Source organism: Corvus kubaryi, unplaced genomic scaffold (assembly GCF_017639235.1).
Source record: "Corvus kubaryi isolate FWS band 111438036 unplaced genomic scaffold, C.kubaryi_AGA036_p1.0 37383, whole genome shotgun sequence".
Lineage (NCBI taxonomy): Eukaryota > Metazoa > Chordata > Aves > Passeriformes > Corvidae > Corvus > Corvus kubaryi.
Genome location: NW_024581125.1, coordinates 2,614,661 through 2,638,541, shown reverse-complemented (window position 1 = coordinate 2,638,541; position 23,881 = coordinate 2,614,661). Strand labels below are relative to the sequence as shown.

Sequence of the window (23,881 nt, the reverse complement as noted above, 5' to 3'; positions counted from 1 at the left end):
TGAGGGCTGTGAAGGCTCTGAGGGCTGTGGGGTCTGTGAGGGCTGTGAAGGCTCTGAGGGCTGTAGGGGCTATGAAGGCTCTGAGGGCTGTGGGGTCTGTGAGGGCTGTGGGGGCTGTGGGCCTGTAGGGACTGTGAGGGCTGTGGGGTCTGTGAGGGCTGTGAGGGTTATGGGGTGGTGAAGACTGTGGGGTCTGTGAGAGCAATGGGGACCATGAGGGCTTTGAGGGCAGTGGGGATGGTGAGGGTTTAATGCTCTGTCCCGCTCAGTGGGCTCAGTGAAAGGTGGTTGGATTTAATCTGGGCAGTGCATGGGAGAAACAACAAAATTCTCAGGAGATGCAGTAACAAACTTTGACTTGCAAACTTTAGAACATTAAGGTAGAATAAGGTACTGGGCAAATTTTAAAACAACATCTAGACTGAGTAAGGCACTTCACAAACTTTGACTTACCCAGTCACAACAAGGCACTTCAGAAGGCATTGACTGGAATTTTTCAGTCTGGCTTACAGTATATCTTGAGAAGAAGAAGAAAGAGACAGAGCTTATCTCGTTTCCCCCCCACTTCCCACCTGGTTGTTTTGAGCCTCTTAACCATTCCTTCGGTCTCCTACGTAAATTAAATTTTTTTTTTTTCCCCAGTCAAGTCTGCTTTGTCTGTGACAGTGCTTGGTGAGTGGTGTCTTCCTGTCTTTATCCCAACCCACAAACCTTTTGTTCTATTTCTGTCCTGTCTAGCTAAGGCAGGAAATCATAGAGTGGGTTTGGGGGAAACCTGGCACCCAGCAGGGTCAGACCACCACAGATATTTAGCTGGTTTTTTGTGAAGTAGTTCTCAAAATAATGGGATGAGATTTGTTGTACTGATCATTCTTTCACCTGAAATACATTGAAACTGTGAGAAAGATTCTTACACTTACTGGAGTTCAGAATTGGGTAAGCTTCTGTGAATACATTTCTAATATTGTTGATATTTTTTCTTTATGCATTTAGTTCCCCTTACTAAACACCCAAAGACAAGATAAAGAGCCAAATATTATGTTGGACTCGGTGATCTTAGAGGTCTGTTTCCATGATTTCCATAAAATCATGATTCCATGATTTTATGTGTTCCGTTGGTGGTTTCTCTTTAAAAAAAGCACATGTACTTTAGTGACACTCATTTTCTTTCAGTGACTTAGATGCTCTCATTTTAAAATGAACAGTTTTTCATTTCAGCAGTAGATCTCTTGCCACTAATTCTAATTTATGAATTTAAGAAAGTATTACATCTGTATTTTAACATTACTGCAGTGAATAGTACCGAGTTTTCACATTTGGAACTGAATGGTGATAAAATCCCTGTGCACAAACATGGTGTAGCCCAGGAATTTTTTATGCTTATTGCTCTCAGGAGTGTCTAATCAGGTAATGATGGCCCCTAACTTCACTTTAGTCATGGTATCTCTCAAAAATGCAGAGAAGAGGCAGTAATGGCAATTATCATTCACCTCCTCTCACTGCACAGCTCCCAGAATTCAGACTCTTCTTTGATGGTTAGAAAGGAAAAAACAAAATTGATTATTTTAAATCTCTCTGTAAAAGCTATTGCTCCCTTTGCAACACTGTTTCAAGTGCAATGTCAACTACTGTGAGCAGTAACTCTGCAGGGAGTGCAGTGGTTTCTTATGTAAATTTATGCAAAGGGTTTCTGCAATCCTAGCATGTGTTGTGCTCCTCAAACACACCACCAGGCACTTCCTGCTACTTGATGTGACAAAGGGAAGAGAGATTCCCCCCATTTCACGCAGCAAGAGGAAAGCCTGCAGAGTGCGTGTACACAAACTAGAGACCCGTGATCCATGATTATTTTGAAAGCCAGTAGAATTGGAAACTGTGCTGCAACAAAGTTCTGCCATTCCCATGGATTACTTTTAGTGGAGCTCCTCCTTTGGAGGACACAAGGGATGTTCTGAGTCTCTATATGCTCTGAAAGCAACAAGAGCCACCTTCTTGGGTCAAGTTTTACCAGTTCTACTCAGTGCAAAATCAATCGTTCATTGACCACTGCTAAGAGAGTTGGAGGAGTTCTGTAGGAACAAACAGTGAAGCTTTGAGATGATTGTTTTTGCATCAATACTTTGGATTCTTCTTTCCCCCACAAGAGCTGGTGTCTCACCAGTTCCTGTCTATTCAAAGCTGTAAAAAATGTCACTGGGAGTGAGGGCCAAACCCCAGTTTAATGAGCTCTGGGTTTTCAGTTGCTCTGAAATATAAATGGTCCTTCGCAACTTTGATCACAGTGCAGATCTCAAAACTATAAAAGGACAAAGGTAGGAAAAAAGCAGATGGGAAAGCACTGGCTCTGCCTGTTAATAACCCTTAATCACTGCTTTCCCCCCACTCTTGATGAAAATAATTGTTAAAAATAGACCACTGTACTTTGAAAGTGTAATCAGTGTCACTCTGTACTTTTGCCAGGCTAAGTGATTCCATGTCTTTCTAAGAAGATGCTATTTTCATTTGAAACTGGGATGATTTAAGCATGATATTTCAAAAATGGGTGGTGATTGATTAGTCATTAGTCTAATAATGGACTGCATCTGCATATTTTTTCCTCCATCTTTATCATATTTTACATAATTCATTTGGATTAATTGGACATTAAAGTCTTTTTCCCCGTAACCACTACAGCAGATTCACCCACCCCTGCCTGGATTCTCTTGGGGTCCCTCTACCCTTGCTCGCTGCTGCTCCAAAGTGGGATGGGGTAGCACAGGGACAGGGCTCTGAATGCCTTGCCTGTGTGTCTCATTATTTTTATTGAGTGTATCTAGTTTTTGCAACAAGTTGCAATTGCAACAAGTCCTGAGGTAATAACTCCTCAGGTTTCTGATGTGCTTCACGCTGTAAATGTGGGAGGTAATGACTCCTCTTAATAACACTCACTTGAACGTGTATAAAATGGGGGTACAGTTAAGTGATTTAGGATGTGTCCCACAGGGAGCACTTTAGAAATGCAGATTATTGGAGCCTCTGCGTTTGAGGCAGCTGCTCCTCATGTGGCCACTTTGCCTACTGGCACTTAATGGCGAGGAGTTCCCACCAGCTTTGTGATCACAGAACAAACTCCTATTGCTGGGTTCAGAGACTGGGAATGAGACTGGTGAAACCAGTAAGAAACTCATCCACCCTTTGTCATGCCAGAGCTCAGCCAGATTCCCAGGAGTGGAAAGGGGAAGTAATCAAGCTGCTTTCTAGCTGGGAAGGGTCCTACCTTGGATCTGCCAAGGGGTTGCCACTGGGGCTGATGAAAATGTCAAAGTCGTTGTAGGAGTCCCCTAAAATACACCTCATCCAGCTGCATCTGTCCTGAAAACAGAGGATTGCAAAGCAGTGAACTTGTCATAGTGAAAATGAGTTGCTGCTCAGTCACTATTTTACCTGTTTAAAAATATGTGCAAAAGGTGATGAAACAACAACTGACCTGCCTTCAGAAATAAACTGTAAAGAGGATACTCCTGGGAGGAGTTTACTGCAATCTAAATTAGATAAAGCAACTTCATGTGGTTCATGTATTATTGATCTTTCAGCAATAAATCCAGAGGTGTGTTTATAAGCAAGAGACATAATTACGGAGATTTTTATCCTTCTCACTGGTGTGAACACAGCAGTTTTCAGGGAATATTTACCTAAAGTGTACCTGGTGATTAGTCCCACTGCTAATCATTAATATTCAGAAGAAAAAACTTATTTTTTAAAAAAAGAGCAGAAGGAAATAGATTTTAAAAACTTCCTGGAAACTAAATAAATTCGTTAATTCCTGATGTAACAATTATTTGGTTTGTTTGCAAGTGCCAGTTGAGATTGGGATTGTGATGTATACGGAGCTGAGCGTGTCCACTTTAATGGGAGGTATTCTGGAATATAAAGCTGTTCATTAAGTTGGCAGGAAGGTAAAGAGTGGAGGGTGGAACTGTGAAGGCAATTAAAGGACTTGCAAAGTCCTTTAAGTGGAGCCTGGAACAGAGCCAGTCTTTGAATGCAAACTAATTGAATCCTTGTATAAATTCTTCAATTACTCCAGCGTGCACACATGAAACAGTACCAGCGTGATTCTGTAGAGTAGGCAGCAAGTCTGACCAGTTTTATAGAATCATGCTCTCTGATTAAAGGAGCTAATGGAACTGGGCTGAGCAGCAGCAAATGTGGTGTAAATGCAAATCAGAACAAGGGGAATCTGCTTTTGCAGATTCTGTTTCTCTTCTCCTTGCAACTCGTTGTCTCGTCCTTTTACATGTAGGAAATCAGTCAAGCCCTGATGGTCCACCATGCTGTTCAGTAAAATACAGCATCCAAAACACATCGTAAAAAAGACTTTAGTGTGGCAAGAAACAAGAAGAAGAAAACCATGAGCAAGGCAGGGGGTTCGTCTATGAATGACTAAAATAATAACTGTAAACAGGGATGAAAAAGCCAAAAGCTCACAGGAGAATTCAAAGTGATTCCGCCTTAAAAGCTTTTGAAAATGGCCCATGGCCAAATGGAAATGAGTTCATTTAACATATGACTTATCCTTTTATTTTTCTTTGAATGGTGTGTAGCTCCAAATAATCTTTCAGCTTGGTTACATTCCTGGTTTATTTCTTCCTATTGAAAAGTTGTTACCCCCATCTCCAGCTCACTTGATTTGGATAAGGTGTGGAATAGAGTGAAGGAGTGATGAAGTGTGATAGCCAGCTCACTAACAAAATCATTATGTGATGTTCTTAGTGTAGCAGCTGCCTTGGGATCAGTGATAATTAATGCATTTAGTAATAAGTCTGTGGGCAGAGTGTGTCGAGGTTGATCAAATACTTGTTTGTGTGTGTTGATGTGTTGCCACCAGAACCCTGTGTTTTCTTCCTTCTGTTTCCAGATGAGGTGTGCTGTCTAATCACAGAAATCAGGCCAAATACACTGCTGGGTGTTGCATTTTACCAGGCCTCTGGGAGGAAGTTGTTAAAATGTCTGCAGACTTGTGACAGCAAGAACTGGTTGATACTTGCTACTAAGAGAATGTCCTAACCCTTTGGAGCAGGACCATCTTCTCTAGGTCACCCAGCATGTGGCACATGGGATGGTACTACCAGAGCAGGTTTCTCTAGCACTGCTGCTATTCAAGGATCAGGGGTTCATCCTTTCTGTGGCCACAAATCACCAAATCACAGAATAATCTGGATTGGAAGGGACCAACAAGGATCGGCGAGTCCAGCTCTTCAGTGAGTGGCCCATGCAGGGATTGAACCACAACCTTGGTGTTATTAGCACCAGGCTCTGACTGACTGAGCCCAGAACGAGTTAGGGTGGTGCAGTGTATCTGGCACCTACAAACAGTGGGATTTTACACAAATTCCTGCCAGAGAGGAGGTTTGTTTACCTTAGGGGTCTGTAGTAGCAATGGGGGAAAATAAACATGGCAGAAAATGGGATGGCAAGATTGCGAGAAAGCGGGGAATGGGTCTTCTCTTATGGTGTGCTGGCTACTGCAGCAAAATTAATGAATAGAAGGGAAAACCTGTAATACATTAGAGTGTTTTCCTGAAAATTATGCCACTAGTAATGATCCCCGAGTCAGGGCCAGTGGAAGGTCAAAGTCAGCTCTACAGTTGCAGTCACTTTGCAGCAGGGACTGTCTCTGATCGATGTTTGCATAATACCTGTTCCCGGGACTCATTCTCAGAGCTGTTATGATCTATCAGCTGGGCCATGCTGTTACTCAAAAGAGAAATGTCTTATTGAAAATCCATGGGTGCAACTGTAGATGGCACAAGGAGGAGTCAGAGAGCACCCACTGGGAGTGTCTTGTATAACTACCCTGAGTGGATTATGTCCAGTCTCACCCAGGTGGGCTGGCCATTGATCTGGGTCAGAACTGCTGAGCTACCAAAGCTGTAATTAAGCAGCATTTATTGAACTGAAGTGTACTGAACACATACAAAACAAGTGTGAAGGTACACATTGCTCTAAACCAAACCAAAAATACCACTCACACACTCACACTCCAAAGTAATTTTTTGTTAAAATGTCTCTCTGGATAGGAAGAAATCCAGAGTAAAATGCAATCATGTATTGAAGTCATATTAAAGGACATGAAATAACAGGTATAAAGGATGCTGGTGATGTCCTAAGTGGGCCATTGATGGAGATGGATAAAATCTTTGCAGAAGGTGAAAAGAGAGGCTGGTGAAGTGTGAAGAGCTGGTCCAGAAGCCAAGTATTTATGCTGGGGAATGGAGGGATCTTTGTACTCACATACTCATTTCCTGTTCCTTTTACTGAAGTGATGGGTAATGACCTAAGGAAAGGAGACATCCCAGTCTGTAATTACTCCTGTGTGCCAGCTCCACCAACACCTCTGCTCAGCTGAGATGTGCATCTCTAACCCCTCTGAAAGTCAGATCATTCCTAAATTGGTGATCAGTTTGGCAGGAGTTGCTTTATAAACATCAGCAATGGGTACATGTGTAATTAATCCAGGCTCAATGCTATCTGGAAAGGGTGGGGGGGAGAGAAGGAAGAGCTAATTTTTTATAGTCCAAGAAAATAGTGTTCAGGTGGGATGTGGATGGCACACTAATCAAAATGCATCAGGGACAGGCAAGAAGGGAGGAGTTTTGCTGCAAAAACCCACTTGTATTTAACCTAAAGGATACAGATTGCGTGGGAACAAGGAGTTTTATACTCCTATTGTACTCATGGGCTGCTTTAGATCAGCAGCATGGGGTGGATGGGGGAATTGCTGCTAATGTGGAATTTAGTACTTGTAACACAGCAAGTGTATGAAAACACTGCTTGTAAGAATAAGGGACTGGATTTGATGACTCTTCAAGTCTCTTATCCGTGATGATGGGGTTTTTTTTCCCACCCATTAAAAATTTGCTTTCTTGAGATCCAATTCAAGCCATACAACAATTTGGAGTGTAGTTGTTTTATTTTGGAGTTTTTTGTTGTTTGTTTCCCGACCAGCCTGCTTGCCCTCATCCTTTGTACAGGCTGAATTTGCTGGGAGGAGCCAGATGAAATGAAGGGGAATTCAGTGGGCACAGGTGGTGAGACAGTTCGGCAGAGCCATGATGCTCAGCACCACTGTATTGGGCGGGGTGTAGTTCTGGTTACTGACATTTTTCTGCAAAACAGCATGTGCTGAGAGCCTGGCTGCTGAATTCTCCAAGCAATGATTACTTTGTTTCTTGGTGTTAACTCTGTATTAGTCCCTGTAACAAGCCAGAATGGAGTTTTGACATTTAGATCTCCTCCAAATTAACCTAAAGATTTCATTATATTTACACCAGGGTAGTGTTTTGCAAGCCATTAGTTTCTAGTTGAGAAGCTGATGGATATTTTAAGATCTTAAATCCTCTATTTGCTAGAAAACACCACACATTATTGTAGGTACTATTTATGTGGAAGATATAAAAAATAAATCAATTTTTTAAAAAAATCATGGATGCAGTATCTGACCCGTGTTTCACCTGATTTTCAGTCCCGTACCATTGTGATTCCCCTTCCAAACAATATTCTTTAATCTAATCGTGCACTGGCATAAATTGGAAAAGACGTTGATAACTGAGTGCACACCAGCTGAGCTGCTTTAGGGATTTGAATCTCTATTTAGGAGGTTAAAATGAAAAGTAAATGTTTCTACATGGGTAGCTGGGTGGTTCATTCTGTTCTAGTGGGAGGAATTAGCTAAAAAAAGTTATGTTTGGGCATCCTTTACTCTGTCTTCTTTGATTTTTGCATTTATTTATATGTTTCATGTTCAAAGGACTCTTTTTAGAGTAGGGGGTTTTTGTGAGGTTTTTTTTTGTTTTAGTTAATATTGAGCAGAGGCATGGGGAACATGGTCCTGCTGTCTTTCCGTGCATAGTCCCTGCATGCTTCTGGCTCACTGAAAGGAGGGAGTTTCGCACAGAATCACAGAATATTTTGAGCTGGAAGGACCCAGAAGGATCATCCAGTGCAACTCTTAAGTGAATGGGGAGTTGCCTTTAGTGTGGCTCTGGAAAACACGGCAGGGAAGGAGTGTCTGTTCTGCTCTCATCTTACGCTTCACATGGAAAACATGAGTAGCCAAATTTAAAATCAGGGCTAAAGGGCCAATCCTGTGGCTGCGTGAGAAGAAAAGACCCACAAGGCATATTCTTAGGGGACACTGGTATCAGAATTTAGGATGACCTCTTTTCTCTTTCTGTACTTGCAGTTTCTCCTGAGCTGGTCTCTTTAGAAGTCACGTTGTCTTGTTGCTATTCAAGCCAACAGAGCTGATAAGAGGCTGTGATAACCTCACATTTAACAGCTTATTTATTTGTTTATTTAAATACAGTTGCTGTGTCTGGCTGCCCAGCCCTGTACCAGAGGCTTTGATATTGGCAGAAGTACAGAGCAATGCCTTGATTTTGTTTCCATCTTTGGCAGGGGGATACGATTGCTTCCTGTGACTCCTCCGGCGTGATGAAGCTCTGGGACATGCGCAAGTTGGTCCCTATTCTATCCATCGATGCAGGTCCCCATCCTGCCAACCAGGTCGCCTTTGATCGCTCTGGTAGGGTTCTAAAACAACTTTTTCCCCCCTAAGACAAGGTTTGAGGTTTGTTTTGAAATCTCTCTCATCTCTCTCTAGTCCTGAAGCCAGATAACATGTGTAAAGCAACACAGATGTGTTAATTTCGAAGAAATGCCTGGTTGTGCCAGTGAGCAATACATTTGTCTTCTGTGGGCTAAACTGCCAAACTGGACTACTGCTCCATTTATATAAAATGAAAAATGCACGATAACAAAGAATACAATTAATTGCAACAGTATTACATCAAATACAGAAGTGATCATTGTGGGTAAAAAGCTTAGTGAGAGTGCCTGTGTTCCAGTAATGTTTATTCTCCATTACTGTTTGTTCTTTTATTTGCCAATTCTGGAGTTGCATTTCATAACCAGTCTTACAAAGTCCTCAGAATTTCATTGGGCTGACAGGGTGGCTTACTAGGCACCAGGAACTGAATTGACCAGTTATTTTTCATCATCAACCATGTAGTACCATGTCAGCAATACTGTGAGTGCGCACTGCATTTTCATTTGAAGAGGAGCTATTCTAAAATATTTTTGTTTTAAAATAATCTTCAGTTCCAAAGCACAGACAAGCATTCATGTTGCAGCACAGAATTAGATCCTATCTTAGGAAATGGTTTTACTCAAAGCTAGTGTAACATGATATAATACAGTAATATATAACATAATATATATATAGGCACATTGAAAAATAAGTATACATTTGCATTATATGTTCATAAAACATAAATCTTTGATAGAATATGAGAGATAATAAGGAATCATTAAAGAAAAATAATAGGATGGTGTTTTGTCATAATGACCTACATACTGCGGAATGCATAGAATCAATATATTGAGTCACTTGGCAGAAAACTTTCACATCAAATTCCGTATTATTTGTGTAGTGATTTCATGGATCTCTCTGCTGTATCATTAAATAAGGTACTTGCATTTTCCAAGGGAGAAAATATGCATTGACACTGTCCATTTTTGGACAGTTTCCCAAAGACAAGTTTAACCACTATTGTATTTATGTGTGTAATTTGGAATAAGAGCTCATTTTTTTGTTCAGGAGGTTTTGAAGAAGTTTTGCATCTTAGTTTCTGGTGTATAATGTTGGGTCATTTGCAGAGGAACCACATCCCTGAAAAATGCAGTTGCAGTGTTTCTGCCAGATGGGAACTTTCCATTAGAAAGGTTATCAGCTTCAGGTAATCTAAATGGGCACATTTTTCCATCATTTGGACAAAATCCAGAATTTTCTCTGCAGGAGTCACCACACAACAGAGCTATCAAATTGGGTGGATGGTCACAGAGAGGCAGAATGCAACAGGATGGAATTCCAGCTGGCTGAAGATCGGCAGATACCTGGCTGAGACATGCAGTACCTGCTGCAAGAGGGATAGACTAGATAAAATATATCCTGTGTTTAACAGCCTGTTGGGAATGGGACATCTGCCTCACTCAGGACCTCTGCTAGTGGAGCAGCTTGGGTTGATTTTCCTTATCAAAACATGGCTCAATTTCCAGCTGTTTCCCTCAGTGTCTCCAGCTGATGTTACATCACCCAGTGCAAAATACTTGACTGCATTAATAGTCAGAGACACAAATTGTTCAGCTCTTACAGGTGGATTTCATTACTAGATTAGAGAGCCATGGTTGAGCAGGTTTTTTTCTTCTGCCCAATAATTATTTAAATTAAAGCTAATAATGATAGAAGAGGTTTATGAAAAGTTTGGTGGTATCAGCAAACGAGATTGAGGTCGGAGATAAGAAGGCCCTGGCTAATGGAATAATTTGTTTTGCTTTCCTTTGTATTGTTTTCAAGTAATTATCTTTGCAAATGTAGTGTAGACAAGCACATCTTACCTTTTGTTTCTAAGTGCTGCTACCTTTGTGGGTATGACATGCACCAGGTGGGAGGTGCTTCCCAAAGGAGGAGTTTGTGAGTTACCGGGGTTCTCCCGATGGCATTTTTGGGGATGGGCCTTGCTGGCTCCAGTGATCCAATTGCTATTCGGGGCCTAAATGCCTGACCAGCATTGTTAGTTGAATAGCAGTCTAAAGCCATTTCCTGCTTTATCAGAGGCACACTCAGATGTTAGTGACAAAAGTTGTGTATAAATCTTTCTGCTTTAGCTGCACTCTGCCTCAGCTTCTCTTTAGCTCAGCTTAAAGGTGGACTTTTCCATACTTGTGAATGAGGAGAAAATAACTACATTAGTAATTACCATTGCACTTCATGGGGATTTTCTGCTTTGCCCTGCTCTTTCTGAAAAAAGCTCATGATCTTTCAGTGAGAGGTGGTGATGGACCTGCCTGGGACTCAGCCTACTGGGGGTAATGCTCTTCAATATTGTGTTTAATATCAGAATTTTTTCTGATATTGTGCACAAATAACATGTCCTTTGAATTCTGCGTGTTGTGAATGGCTGACCAGAGTTACTGTGCAACATGGACCACAGCATAACTGATTGTTAAACTAAATTCACTTTTACTTTTTTATGTGCAAGTTAACCAGCATCTCTGTGTGCATATATTCCTGGGTAGCATTCATGCATCCCTGGAGCACCCTCTTGTCATCACCTTTTGTGTTTCCAGTTGCTGTTTAGAAAATGTAAATAAGATTAATCATAACACAGCATTGCATATGTAAGAGAAGGTGCAGAAGATTCCATCTTATATGCTATGATGTATTTATTTGTTATCACAGCACATTAAAACAAACAAACCAAACAAGCCCCACTTCACAGCAACAATCCAAAATCAAGAGCAGTTACAGTAAGGCCAAGGGCAAGCAAATAATATTTGGAAAAATGCACTGCTTTATTCTGAGCTCTGGAGATACAGTGAGGTGTTAACATTTAAGCTGCTTCCATCCAGGCTGGGCTGTGTTGCTCTCAGCATGACCAATAACCTTACCATACCTCTGACCATCCCCAAAGGCTAGAGTTGCATGTCTTATTCTGAGGAAAAGTAGTTTAAAAGAATGTAAAAGCTGTAAATGAATGTGAAAGCTGAGAAATGGCAGGATCAAGATTATCTTGTGATACAAGTGGTTTATTTTAGGAGACAACAATTCTAGGGATGCAGGAGACACAGTGACAGTGAACAGATGGTACCACTGTCAGCCATGGTGGGGTCAGGGCAACTGCTCAGTGTTGATCTCTAAAAGCAAGCTTGATTTGCTTAATTACACATCACCCAGGACCATTACCACGAGACGGACAATGGTCCAATGGGTGGCAGTTGTTTGCTGTTCCTCTGCAGTCATTTTTGGTGTGAAATAGCAGAGACAAATTTTCTTCTCTACATTGCCCACCCTTTTACTGAACACAGAATTATTGACAGGATTTCTGGGATGTCATTGCTGGAGCATTGTTAATATTTGCACTTGACATTATTTGGGCTATAACTGATAATGTTAAAGCCACAAGCAATCCCCACAGGGATGGGGGCATGGACGTTAGAGTTCAGATGGTTAGAATTTCCACTGATATTGAGACATCAGGTAAAGTTCCAAAATTACAGTTTTCACATCCCTAATCTGGTAACAATTTATGTGCTCAGAACAGAACTGGCAGATGTAGTCCTTGCAAATCGATCTTGCAGTGGGGTGCCCTCTCAATTTTCTCTTTCATTTCCTCAGTTTTTGGTTGGTGTATTGACTGCAAAGACAAGCTGGTGTTAAGATGACAGAGCCAGGTGTCTGTCCTTTCTCCTTCTTTCCTCCTTTCCTTCACATTTTTGGTTAATTGATACCCCGTAAGTGGCACTGAGGAGATAAAGCTTCATCTTGGTAGGGTGGAGAGTTTGCTAGGATGGAAGGAGCTCTCCTTTGCTGGGAAGCCTACAGTGTATTTTGGAGTGAGAGGCTGAATTGGCAGTGGGTGCCCCTGCAACTTGCAGATCTCAGGAGGTGACTATTGCCACTGTGACCTCTTATAAATAGAACTGGAGCATGACAAGATCTTTACCTTTTATCCCACTTGTTTTGCAGTTTCTGAAACTTGCTGTTTGTATTTGTCTCCCTTTTGATTACAGTTAAAGTCACGCTTGATGGGAGAAGAATCCTTTAGCACAGAACTTAGCAGTAATCTTTTTAGAGGCATCTGATTTTGTCCACATAGAGCAATTATGTGCTGACATTAATGTGTGTTTTTCCCTGTGCCTCCCATTTCTGACTCAAAAGCTTTTTTCATTACAACACTTTATTGCTCTGTGTTCTTTAATCTCCAAGGCAGATTACTTGATAACATCAATTCATTCCTTAGGGTGCTTTTCCCCTTGTGGTTCAATGCCTGAGTTCCTGTCTCAATTCTGACTATGTATGTGCTGTCGCAGGCAATCCAGCCTCAGCTTGGGTAATTTTTACTTGATTGAAGTTCTTGCCAATTAACGCAACCTTCCGATTCTGGGAATTGAGAAAAAACAAAACATGAAGAATTAAACAATTGTCAAAGTAAGTGCTTTTTCTCCCCCTTCCCCAGTCTCAGCATGAGCCAAACATCTCTCCTTCCCCCTTCCTGGTTTCTTCTTGCCTTGTTTTCACTGTGGGCTGTGCCCCATCATCCCAGTTCCTTTGGTTCAGCAACAGGGGATGCAAGGAGGAGTATAATTCTCTGGATTTGTCCTGGCACTTACCTTTTCACTAATCAGTTCAGACTTGCTACGGTGCTATAGCTCCTCCTGACAGGACAGCAAGGTGACCAAGCCATGGTTTTGGAGCACATCTTTCAAGTCTTGGAAACGTTTGCTCTTTACATAGAGAATTAAGACTTACTTTGCTGCCTGCTTTGCTTCTCATTCAGGCTTTTCTCAGGTCTATTTGTACTTGTACATCACTTGTTCCTGTCCTTGTTCCCATCAGGAATTGCTTAATGTCTGTCCGTTCAGAACCGTTTGCATTGCTATGGTCAGCACTCCAAGAGCTGAGTGTTTTCCCTGCGTCCCTACACACACTTTTCTGTACAAACCAAAGATTCACATGGTCTGTTTCTTTTAAATATAATTGATCCACATTCTCACAGGTTTTGCTTAATGAGCACAAATGCAGCCACCTGCATATCTTACTTCTCCATTTATTATTTGGTAATCAGCACTTTTAGCTCATCTTCACTTTCTTCTTGGCTTCAGCTCATGTCCAAGTGCTGTGTCAGGGCTGTGTGTCTGATCTGTGTGTGCCTCCTCTGTCCCCAGCAGAAACTGGCCAAATAGTAGTCAGGGAACACTCCCCTTCCTTCCAAAAGGGAATAGGGCTGACCACCAAAGTCAGTCCTTTTGCTTTACGCTGGCAAGTTTCAAGCAGTGGTGGCTCTCCATTTCTCCTTTGTCTTGTCCATCCCTCTCTTTTTGTATTTCTCTTCAGTCTCAACTTGAGTATCCCTTTATAAAACTTCTCTTAAAGCCTGTGATAACATGTTTGATCCATGTCTGAATGTGCATCCCAACTTTAAACTGATGGGTGGGAGATAAACTTTCAGATCCGTTTGTTGACCAAGGTGTTTTTATACAAGCCAATGATTTTCAAAAGTGATACCTTGGATAGAGGGAGTACTGGTGGGCTGGTTCACCTCAGCCACACTGGGAAAAAGGTTTTGTCCTTTGTGCCTCAAGCTGAAATCCCTGCTTTGGCAGAGCAAATGCTGTTGCCCCAACTGTGTGCTCTTCGACACTGCCCCAATATTGATGTTTTGTCCCTAGGTAGCCTGCCCAGCCCATGTGTTTGCACTGGTGAATCCATTAGTGAGCTCCCTGGAGAGATTCCAGCGCGGTGTGAGTTGGTTTACACAACCCGTGACCTATTTTCCAGCCCTGATCATGCTGCTTAGCCTGGGAAGTCGGATCAACAAGATGTCCCTGTCAACCTCTTTCCCTGAGGAGTGCTTACAGCGTCTGTTGACCATCCTTAATTACTCCTATGGTCATCATGGGAATAAAAGGATGTGCTGGAAGACTGAATTATTCAACAGTAATTCCTTGTCTCATAATTCTCACTCCTTCCCTCTCTGCTGCTGTATGCCATTTTTTCTCATTCACAACATCTGTTTTCCTGACCATAAAAATTCTTTAATTTGTAGGCAATGGGTAGATTGGACTTACACAAATACAAGCTGATTGACAGATTGTTTTGTCTCCTGGTTTCGTGGGGGTATAAAACTATCACTCCTTATTTCTGACTGTTGCAGTTTGCCAAAGGGAAAAAGCTGGCAATGAATTTTCCCCCTTTGTTGATCAGGAGAAGAGTTGTGCTGTGCAGTATTTCTGTTGTGTCATAACCATTTTTCAATACGAGCAAACACCACAATATTTAAATGTGCTGGAAGGGAAAGAAAAGGGATTCTTAAAATATACGACTTTATTTTCAGTACAGACATAATTTAAAATGTATGAAATATTTGTCCTTTGGAAAGGAAAGGGAGGTGGCTTGGAACCCCTGTATTTTACATTTTTTGCCCTGGTTGCAGATAGTGTTTTGTCTCTGGCTGTGTTTGCTGAGCTAATGAGGGTGGGGACTGTGCTACTGCAGGCAATTGCTTTGAGCGCTGAGCACTTGGAAGAGATTAGCCCCATTGATATTCCCTTCATCTTTGTTAGAGGGGCATGCTTCCTTCCCTGGAGTGCCAGGAGATGGACAGCTGTTTAATAGAGCCAGCCTTTTTCAAGTACAGGCTGTAGTCCTGAATATTCCCATCTCCCTTGCCTGCAGACACCCCATGTCAAAACAATGTTCTGGAAGCCAGGGTTGTTCCTCATTAGAGCAATATATTGACCTGACAGGGGCTTTTTTGAGGACCCCAGGTTGACTGGGTTATTATCTGACTGGTTAAATATTATTCTTCAAGGAGAAGCAACAGTTTCAGCAGTTCAGGCAGACAGCCAAAAGATGGTGATGAGCAAATTGTTTGTTCCAAGAGTAAATGAAGGGAATGTCCACATGATTTTTGCCATCATTGTATTAAACTAACAGGAGCTGAAAACTGGAGCTTTATGCATCCCAAGTGGGGCATAACTGACCAAAATTTTGATTCTCCAGCAGCTATCCACAAACTGAATTAGAATGGCTTGCAAGAAGTTGGCTTTTTTCTAATCTCATTTTAACTAGGCACAGGTCTTAAAATAATAATGTATTTAACATCTCATCTCTTGCATTTACTGCTTTTGTAACTTTACCAGGTTCATGGATTCAATTTTATATTTATTGTTTATATTAATTTCAGCTCACAGAATACTGCAATTAGCAAATTCCTCCTTTGAATGTATTTACAGTGATAGAATAGAACTCCTTACTTTCACTCAGACTGCACAGCTCTGTCCCAAGCCTGGCTTAGATACAAGAGCTTCATCTCCTGATTAACTTACTCCTGCAGACAGTCAGGGACGAAGGACCTCTGAAAGTCATCACAGCCTTTCTTCCATGAAAGCTCCTTTTAGATATCGACAGCTCTCCAGGTCCTGTGTTTTGACTACAGCATCTGTATGTAAAGAGTGGGTCAATACTGTATTCATCATTCATAGCCTGTAATAAAAGAAAGGGATTTTTGGAATATTGCTTTGGTATTTTTGTGTCCTTTCTATGTGGTAAATATGGAAGATGGAATGGCTGTGGCATTCTCTGCCAAGGACTGGATAAGTCAGGGAATCTGCAAGGGGACAGCCATTTGCATCTTTGTCACTGCCGAAATTAAACGTAAGTTCATCAGTAATCAAGAATCATCAGTTAGCTGGGAGCTTTGTGGGCTGACGCAGAATTGTGTTGGGAGTGTAGAAAACACCCTTAGGAAAACAAAGAACTGGACAGTTCTGTTTAAGGGGAAGCAAACATTTAGAGAGAAGGAAGAGTCCATAGGGGCTGGGGTGCTTTGGAGAAAGAAGTAGTTCTTGTGACTGCCTAAATAACTCAAGTATGTTGTTTCAAACTTAAGGATAATTTAGGGGATTTGGTCTGTTCACCCACTGTTCTTTTCCCTCCTAAAAAGCAAAGTATTTCATATTTTGGATTAAAACTTGGAAATGAAATGTCAGACAGTTTTGTAAAAAAAAAGAAATCTTTATAACTGTCCATAACCAGCATTTCACTTTCTTCTTTGTGGAGGTAAAAACTATGCCTGTCTATGCTGAGTTTGAATAACACACTTTCAATAACTCAAAACTTACCTTTTTAGCAAAGTTGCTCTTTTTCCAACATTCGTTTTTAAAAGTAACCAAAGTCTAAAATAAAATTATTCACCTCCAGATACCTGTATTGTGATTACCAAGAAAGTTTTGATTCCTTGAACAGCTCTTCCGCTTGGTAAATGGAATATATTCATGAGCTAGGTCTTCTCAGCGCTTGGAAAGTGGCACCTCTTTTCAAGAAAGAGATCATCTTTGAATTAAAAGTATGCTGTCCTTAGCCTTTTTTTATTTTTATTTCATTGACAAATTGTCGCAGGAGCTAAAACGCGTAATCATCAATAACAAGTGATCCATGGGGCTATGCAAAATGTATTGATTAACAATATAATCTCCATACAGATGTCCTAGCAGTGCTTGTTATTTTCTATGGGCCAATCTGGGAGTCCTGCTTGCATTTCAAGGGGCAGGTGGAGGAGGTGAGTGAGACAAAGTTCAGAGCATCTCTGCAGTTGCCTGGCAGCATCTTGGCTGAAAAGGAAAAATGCTACCAATTGCTCCCAGCACAGGATGTGCAGCCTCCTTTTATCAAGCCTGCATGGGTACAAAATAAACCCATTTCCTTGAAAGGAATTCGAAGCCTGAGACAAAATCCCCTTTGTCATGAAAGCATGATTTAAATTTGTTTTAAGGCTGTTCCACTACTAAGAAAATCCTGATTTAGGTGCCTTTGAGGCATTTAACTTACACTTATGCAGAGCTATTCCTCAGAGAAAATTGGATGTAATTTTAGGATTAGGTAACTGACCTAGGAATGAGAGAGAGAGAAAGAGTGCAAAGCTTGCACATCCACTTTTTCCAGATGGATATTCACTAGGAAACCTTCAAACTGCTCATAAATATTGCCTGTCCTTTTGTAAAGGCTCCCACCAGCAAGCCCATGGTCATTTCCTGGGCAGAAAGAGTTTTTGTATTGAAACTTTTGGGCAACTAAAGAAAGTATTTTAATTCCCGTTCTTTTTCTGTGGCAAAATATTACACATAATGATGAATGGGAAAATAAGCATAGAAAGAAGTTCTATAAACAGCCTCCAATGCCTGACTTGCATATTTGAGCTGTTTGTTTATTCTGGGGTTTTTTCCTCTGGAATGAACTTCCTTTATTTCTTTGCCTGTCTTTCAACTCATGAAAATACCTTTTATGTAGAGATGCTATCTCTTGGAGATAGCATGCTCTTGGGGAGTAGGGTTAAATCTCCTTACTTTCAGTCTTCCTAAACTAAATTGAGTGAAAAAAGGAACTATCTTAAACCCTTTTTTACCCTTCTAGAATAAAGCCAAAGAGGTGGTGATGACAGTGAGTTCTTTAATACTGGGTTCATGTTAAACATCATTTCTTCCTTTCACATTTTATATTGCAAGTGAGTATGTGTGCAATACCTCAGTGACCTGCCTGGAAACACAGAAGATCAAAAGCAGAGCATTTCTGGTCTGTTGTGGCAGTGTCCCAGCTCTGGCACTGGGCAGGAGGTGGTGCTGAGGGCAAACAGATAAACTCAGAGTGAGGAGATGCTGCAGTTTCCCTGCCCCTCTCCTGTGGATCTGGGCTCCCAGAACTGGGTCCTCATGCACTTCAATGTTCATGGATCTCTGCTCTGGTAAACTTCTGCTTTGGCACTTCTTTGTATTTCCAACAGGTCCCATAGCCATGAGGAAGCACCTCCCTGCCTCTGCTTTAAATCTCTCAATGATACATTCTGATTCTCATACTATGGGAATTATTGAATAATTGTTCCTTGTTCAGCCTCTTCCTGCTGGCACATCTTCCTGCTCTCTTTGTGGAGCTGAAGGGTCTGTGTCTATTTAATCTTCTGAATACATAAGCCATTCTTCCTCTTTCTTCATTTGTTGCCCTTCTGTAAATCTTATTTTGGGTACTTCTTTTAAAAATGGAGAAGAGGGATGAGTTTGGTATGGTGTTTTCAAGATGTGCTTAAATCAGGGTTTTAAATAGAGGCCTAATGAGGTTTTTTGATTTTCTTCTCTAACTTTTGGGGTTTTCTCCCCCCAGTCTTAAATTTTGACATTATAACAAGCTGATGTTTTCAAGGAAGTGTCCGTGGTGGCTGTGAGATCTCTGTCCTGAATGACAAAAGCTAGTTTACTGTCTGTCACTGGATTTGTATAATTAAGAATACTTTTGTTTATTTGAATATTCAGTGTTTCTCAGAATTCAGTTTCATCTGCCTTTCTATTACTTAATCCAGTAGCATCTTGAGATTCTTCAGTCACTCTGTGAAATGTGCTGTTGTCTTGAAAAACATGAATAATTTTATATTCTCAGTGTTCAGCTTCACATCCTTTAAGAAAAAGAAATTATTGATGTGCTGACTAGCATAGATCCCAGAATAAATGTCACATTCTTTTGGTAATCTGTATTTTTCTCACTATGTCCTACTGGAAAGATTCCATTTTTCCCCTCCCAACTTTGGTCATCAAAACTGTTGGGAATTCAAGTATCTTATGTCAGTCAGGTCACCCTTACTCCTGTGCTTCTCAGCACCATCAAAGAGCCAATTTCTGATCTGTGGTTTGTGCTGTAACAGCTGTGATAACTCCTCACTGTGGTATTGCATTTCTCCATGCATCAGCTAAATCTGTTCCTTATTATACAACTGAGTTTATTAGACCTGTAAATAAATCCCAGGTACCAGCTGGCAGTTTCTCAGGCTCTTTTCAGAAGTTGCTGTCACATTTGCCACCTTCCATTCCTCTGCTCCTTGGACCAGGTTAAGCAGTTGCTTCAAGAGCAATTTAAGTTAATTTCATATTTAATGTTTTATTATGAATACTTTCTGCATCTGGCAAATATTTGATCACCTCATTCTAAGATTTTGGACTTCTGTTTCCTGTTAAGAAGCCAAGCCAGCCTGTCCAGAGTGTCCCTCAGGAGTTACAAAAGCAGTCAGCTCTCTGCACTGCTCTGCCTGGTGGGATTGCAGCTGCTTGGGGATGGTTGGAACAAGGTGGAATCCATCACAGACGAGAGGGATTTGAGCTATTGCTACATGGCTTACTTTGCATGACCTCATCTTTAAAGGAATGGATGACTATTCCCACTAAAGGAATGAGTCAGCAATTCCTTCAAACAAAGACATCTGTCTTATAATATAAAAGAAAGTGTTTTGGTTGCTCAGCTGATGCGCGTCTGAAGTTGGATGTTAAAATTAGGAGTTAAATTGTTAACACTGTCCCTGGAGTGCAAGGTTCACTGAAACTGAGAATTTTCCTCTGCAATCCATGAAAAAAAGAGTAACTTAAAACATAGTCTGTTAAATCCATTGCCTTCCCTGGCTTCCTTTCCAGAACTGTAGTAGTAGTAGTAGTTGATAACAGCCTTTTATTCAGGATCATCCCTTTCTGTGTTCCAGACTGCAGTCACAGCTGCCTACTTAAAACTCTGATATACAATTATGTGTATTTGGCCAAACGAGTCTTTCCTTACATCAGTGGAATTAGCCCTCTCCATTTTGTGTCCAGTATTGAGGGGTTTTATTTTCTATTGTGTGTTCTTTTTCCTTCAACTCCTTGCCCTAGCCAGTCAGCCTGAGTGGCATTTGGAATATATCTGGTAGCATAACAGGTGTTTGTAAGTGACTGAAATTAATGATTAGTGTTTTAGCTGTGCTTGCAAGCTAAGTTTAGGCACTGGCACAATTAGGAGTCATTGGCTGATGGACCAGCAAAATAATGGGCTTAATTTAAGCAGATGAAGCCTCTGAGTCAAACCCCAAGCAAGGCAGGTCTGTGCTAGTGCTGGCCTCGCTCAGCACTGTGGCTGAGGGGGCTCCTCCACCTTCTTCGCTGAGCAGTTCCAAATGCTAGGAATGAGTGAACAACCTGGCTTGAGAAACTCACAACCTTCCTGTTCCAGCTCCTGCATCTGATGTGGGGTGGTTGAATCTGGGACTGCTGAGCTTTATGATGCAGGTATTGTGATTGATGGAATATTCTGCTAATTTTTATTTATTAATTAACACATTTATTTGAGTAAATTACTAGACAACTCTGATAGTTGCTGGGATAGTGCAGGCATAGTAAACACAAGGTTATTGAGTATAATGAACACTTCTTCCCTGGCATTGGAGCAAATCATGGGGAAAGGAAATAGGAAAGGAAATCAATAAGAAGAGCCAAGCCTACAGAAATTATTAAGCATCACCTCATTCAGAACCCCTCAGCTAATGAAAAAAAGATGCTCCCCTGAAATATTGCCCACAGCCTTAGCTGGCAGGTACACATGATATTTGGAGAGAAGGCTGACACTCTTTGCTGGGAAGTGCTGAGCATCCTCATGGCATCGTATACTTTGGGCAGCAGGTTCTCTGTGGCAGCCTTGGACTTCATGGGCCAAGGTGGAGGATGCCTTGAGTCTCAGGTTTGGTCCTTTCAAGGGAAGAGAAGTCTGAGCCTGTGACCTCCCTTCTTCCCTTCTGTGAAACAGCAGCATGCTCTGGGTGGCTGTTCTGTAATCCAACCAAGCCAGCCCCTGCCAGCAGGCACTGTGCTGTGTGTGTAGGGCGTCTCCTCTCTCACTGCAGGGCACCCAGCTGGGAAGATGCAGCCTGAACCTACAGCAGGCTGCTCTGTCTGGTAGTGGTTGGTTAGCTCACTCATCCCGACTCTGTGAAGTTTTCCAAACACAGCTTCAGTGAGAGCTGGAGAGTTTAAATCTCTGCACATGCCTGCTGCTGGCCCAAGGGTTCCTGGGACTGCCTGCTTCCAACTCTTACACTAACCAAGGCTCTGGTACATATTTTAAAATAATTACTTTCATTCCTTGCTCATTTGTTTTCTGTTGTTACTTTCTTTTTGCTGCTGTAAAAGCTCTTACATTCGATGTTCACTTCTGTGATTTGTCCTGATGTTCTCTACGATTATAAGTTTGAGTAGTACTGAGGTGAATGAATAATTTAGGGAATCCAAAATAACACAGACTGGGTTGCTCCACAGCTGAGAGCACAATCACACCCGTAACACAGAGCTGACATCCACCTTGTGTACAAGGAAGGATGTGTGGGTTATGGTCCTGTGGCTCTGCACAGTTTTGCACTTAACAGTCATCTTCCCAGTCTGTTTGGGCTCTTTGGAATTATGTACTAAAGGCTGGACAAGTAGGTTTTATTTCCAGAAATTTTATTTCCATAAATTACCCATAGGTGTGTGGGGATGGTCTTTGTGTAAAGATTTGGCAGAGTGGCCATTAGGATCCTGCCCCTAGGAAATGATAGATCCCATGCTCCCGGTCAAACACCTGTGCTGTTGTACTATGTGTGCATGAATTCAAAGTGTCCTGCACTGGGCTTCTCTCTTGTGTGGTCTGAATTGTTCTTCTCTTTCCATTGGTGGAGGAGAGGAGAACTGTACCTCAGTGCAGCATTGCCATCACCATGGAAACACACCGGTGGGGACAGCCTCCTCAGAAGAGGAACACAGAATCACTGAATCACACACTGGTTTGGATTGGGACCTTAAAGATCATCTGATTCCAAACCCTGCCATGGGCAGGGACACCTTCCGCTATCCCAGGTGGCTCCAAGCCCCGTCCAGCCTGGCCTAGGACACTTCCATGGATCCAGGGGCAGCCACAGCTTCTCTGGGCAACCTGTGCCAGGGCTTCACCCCCTCTCACAGGGAAGAATTTCTTCCTAATATCCAATCTAAACCTACTCTCTGTTGGTTTGAACCCATCCCTCCTTGTCCTGCCACTCCAGTTCCTGACGCAGAGTCCTTATCCAGCTTCCCTGTAGCCCCTTCAGATACTGAAAGGGGCTCTGAGGTCTCCACACAACTTTCTCTTCTGAATAGCCCCAAATTTCTCAGCCTGATTTCACAGAGGAGGTGCTCTAGTCTGGGATTCAAGCATTTAATGTCTTCTATTGTCCTGGCCCAACAAAAGTAAAAACACCTTCATATGCTCAGTGATTTAAAAGCAGCAAACACAGCTCAGCCCATCTACTGCCACATACATAATCAGTTCGGGTATTTCTAAGCAAAACAAATACTTCCAAAGGAGCTATTGCGAACAGATGGACTAACATTCATAAAATAGGCAGTTCCCTCTTTAAATGTTTTGTTGGAATAAAATGTATTGTTTCTATTGAGATTTAAACTGCAGTTTGCTTAAGTTATTTTTATATTTGCACATTATATTGTGAGCATATGAAATGGGCAAAATGTTAAGAATAATTAAGCAGAGTGGTCCTAAATACCCTGGGGAGTCTGAAAAATCATATAGAAAAGAAAGCAGCTATCTGTGGAGCTGCCAGTTGTACTTATATAAGCCCATCTGTTTACATCTACACCTGTTCCCTAAAGAAGAATAGATCTTATGTGAAGAATTCCCACCAGATCCCCCAGACATTTTATTATTCAAGAATGTTCTTCCTGTTTATTCTCTCTCTTTCCTCTATAAGAAACTGTAGAATGAATATTTTCAGTGTGGTGTCGTAGAACATTTGCAAGACAAATGCTGGACTTAGCATTAAAATTAAAAGAGTTTGTTCTCTTCTGATTTCATAATGAATACAAATGCTTGCAAGCCATGTGCACATACCTTTGACTCACAGTTGCTCAGAGTCTTGTCTCCTGTTTATCTTTCCCCTCCCACTTCTTTATTTTCGTCTGGAGACCCTCAGACCATCTCTTGTCAAACCTAAGGTATAGGTTATTTTATATCTAATTGATCATGTGGAAAGGCTGTTTGCTTTTTGTGGGGTCTAAACTTCTTTTATTGTAAAACTTATTCTTAAAAAAGAAAGAGGAATTCAGGAGCTCTAAACTTTGTGTTTCCCTATGTCACTCAGTCCCAGGAGTTCTGCAAATGTAGAGCTAATGATGTGCATTCCCTGGCTGAGGTTCCATCCTCAGAACTACTTCAACAACAATATTGCCTGAATAATGTCAGATCTAAGCATGTGGACTTTTTTGATCTCTTTATTAAATCCTGGTATCAAAGTGGATTTATCCACTCTCAAAGATAAGATGGGGGGAGGCCAGCTTTTGAAGATCATTTGCATTTCTTTCATTTGGTGGCCTGATCTTCTTCCTACTCTATTGAACTTCTGTAAATTGCTTTAGAATTCTTAGAACAAAAAAAAATTTCTAAGGAGTTCTAACTTCTGATTTAATTATCAAA

The 23,881-nt window shown here is 41.5% G+C and overlaps 1 protein-coding gene across 3 annotated transcripts in view; it reads left to right on the top strand.

The window, feature by feature from the left end:
- Nucleotides 1–23,881, top strand: part of SPAG16 (sperm associated antigen 16) — a 359,065-nt gene that overhangs the window by 248,805 nt on the left and 86,379 nt on the right. For all 3 annotated transcript variants that reach the window (XM_042035377.1, XM_042035375.1, XM_042035378.1), the window contains one exon: nucleotides 8,440–8,566. In XM_042035377.1, coding sequence (XP_041891311.1) covers nucleotides 8,440–8,566 — 127 coding nt within the window. Of the gene's footprint in view, nucleotides 1–8,439; nucleotides 8,567–23,881 lie in introns of those variants that run through there.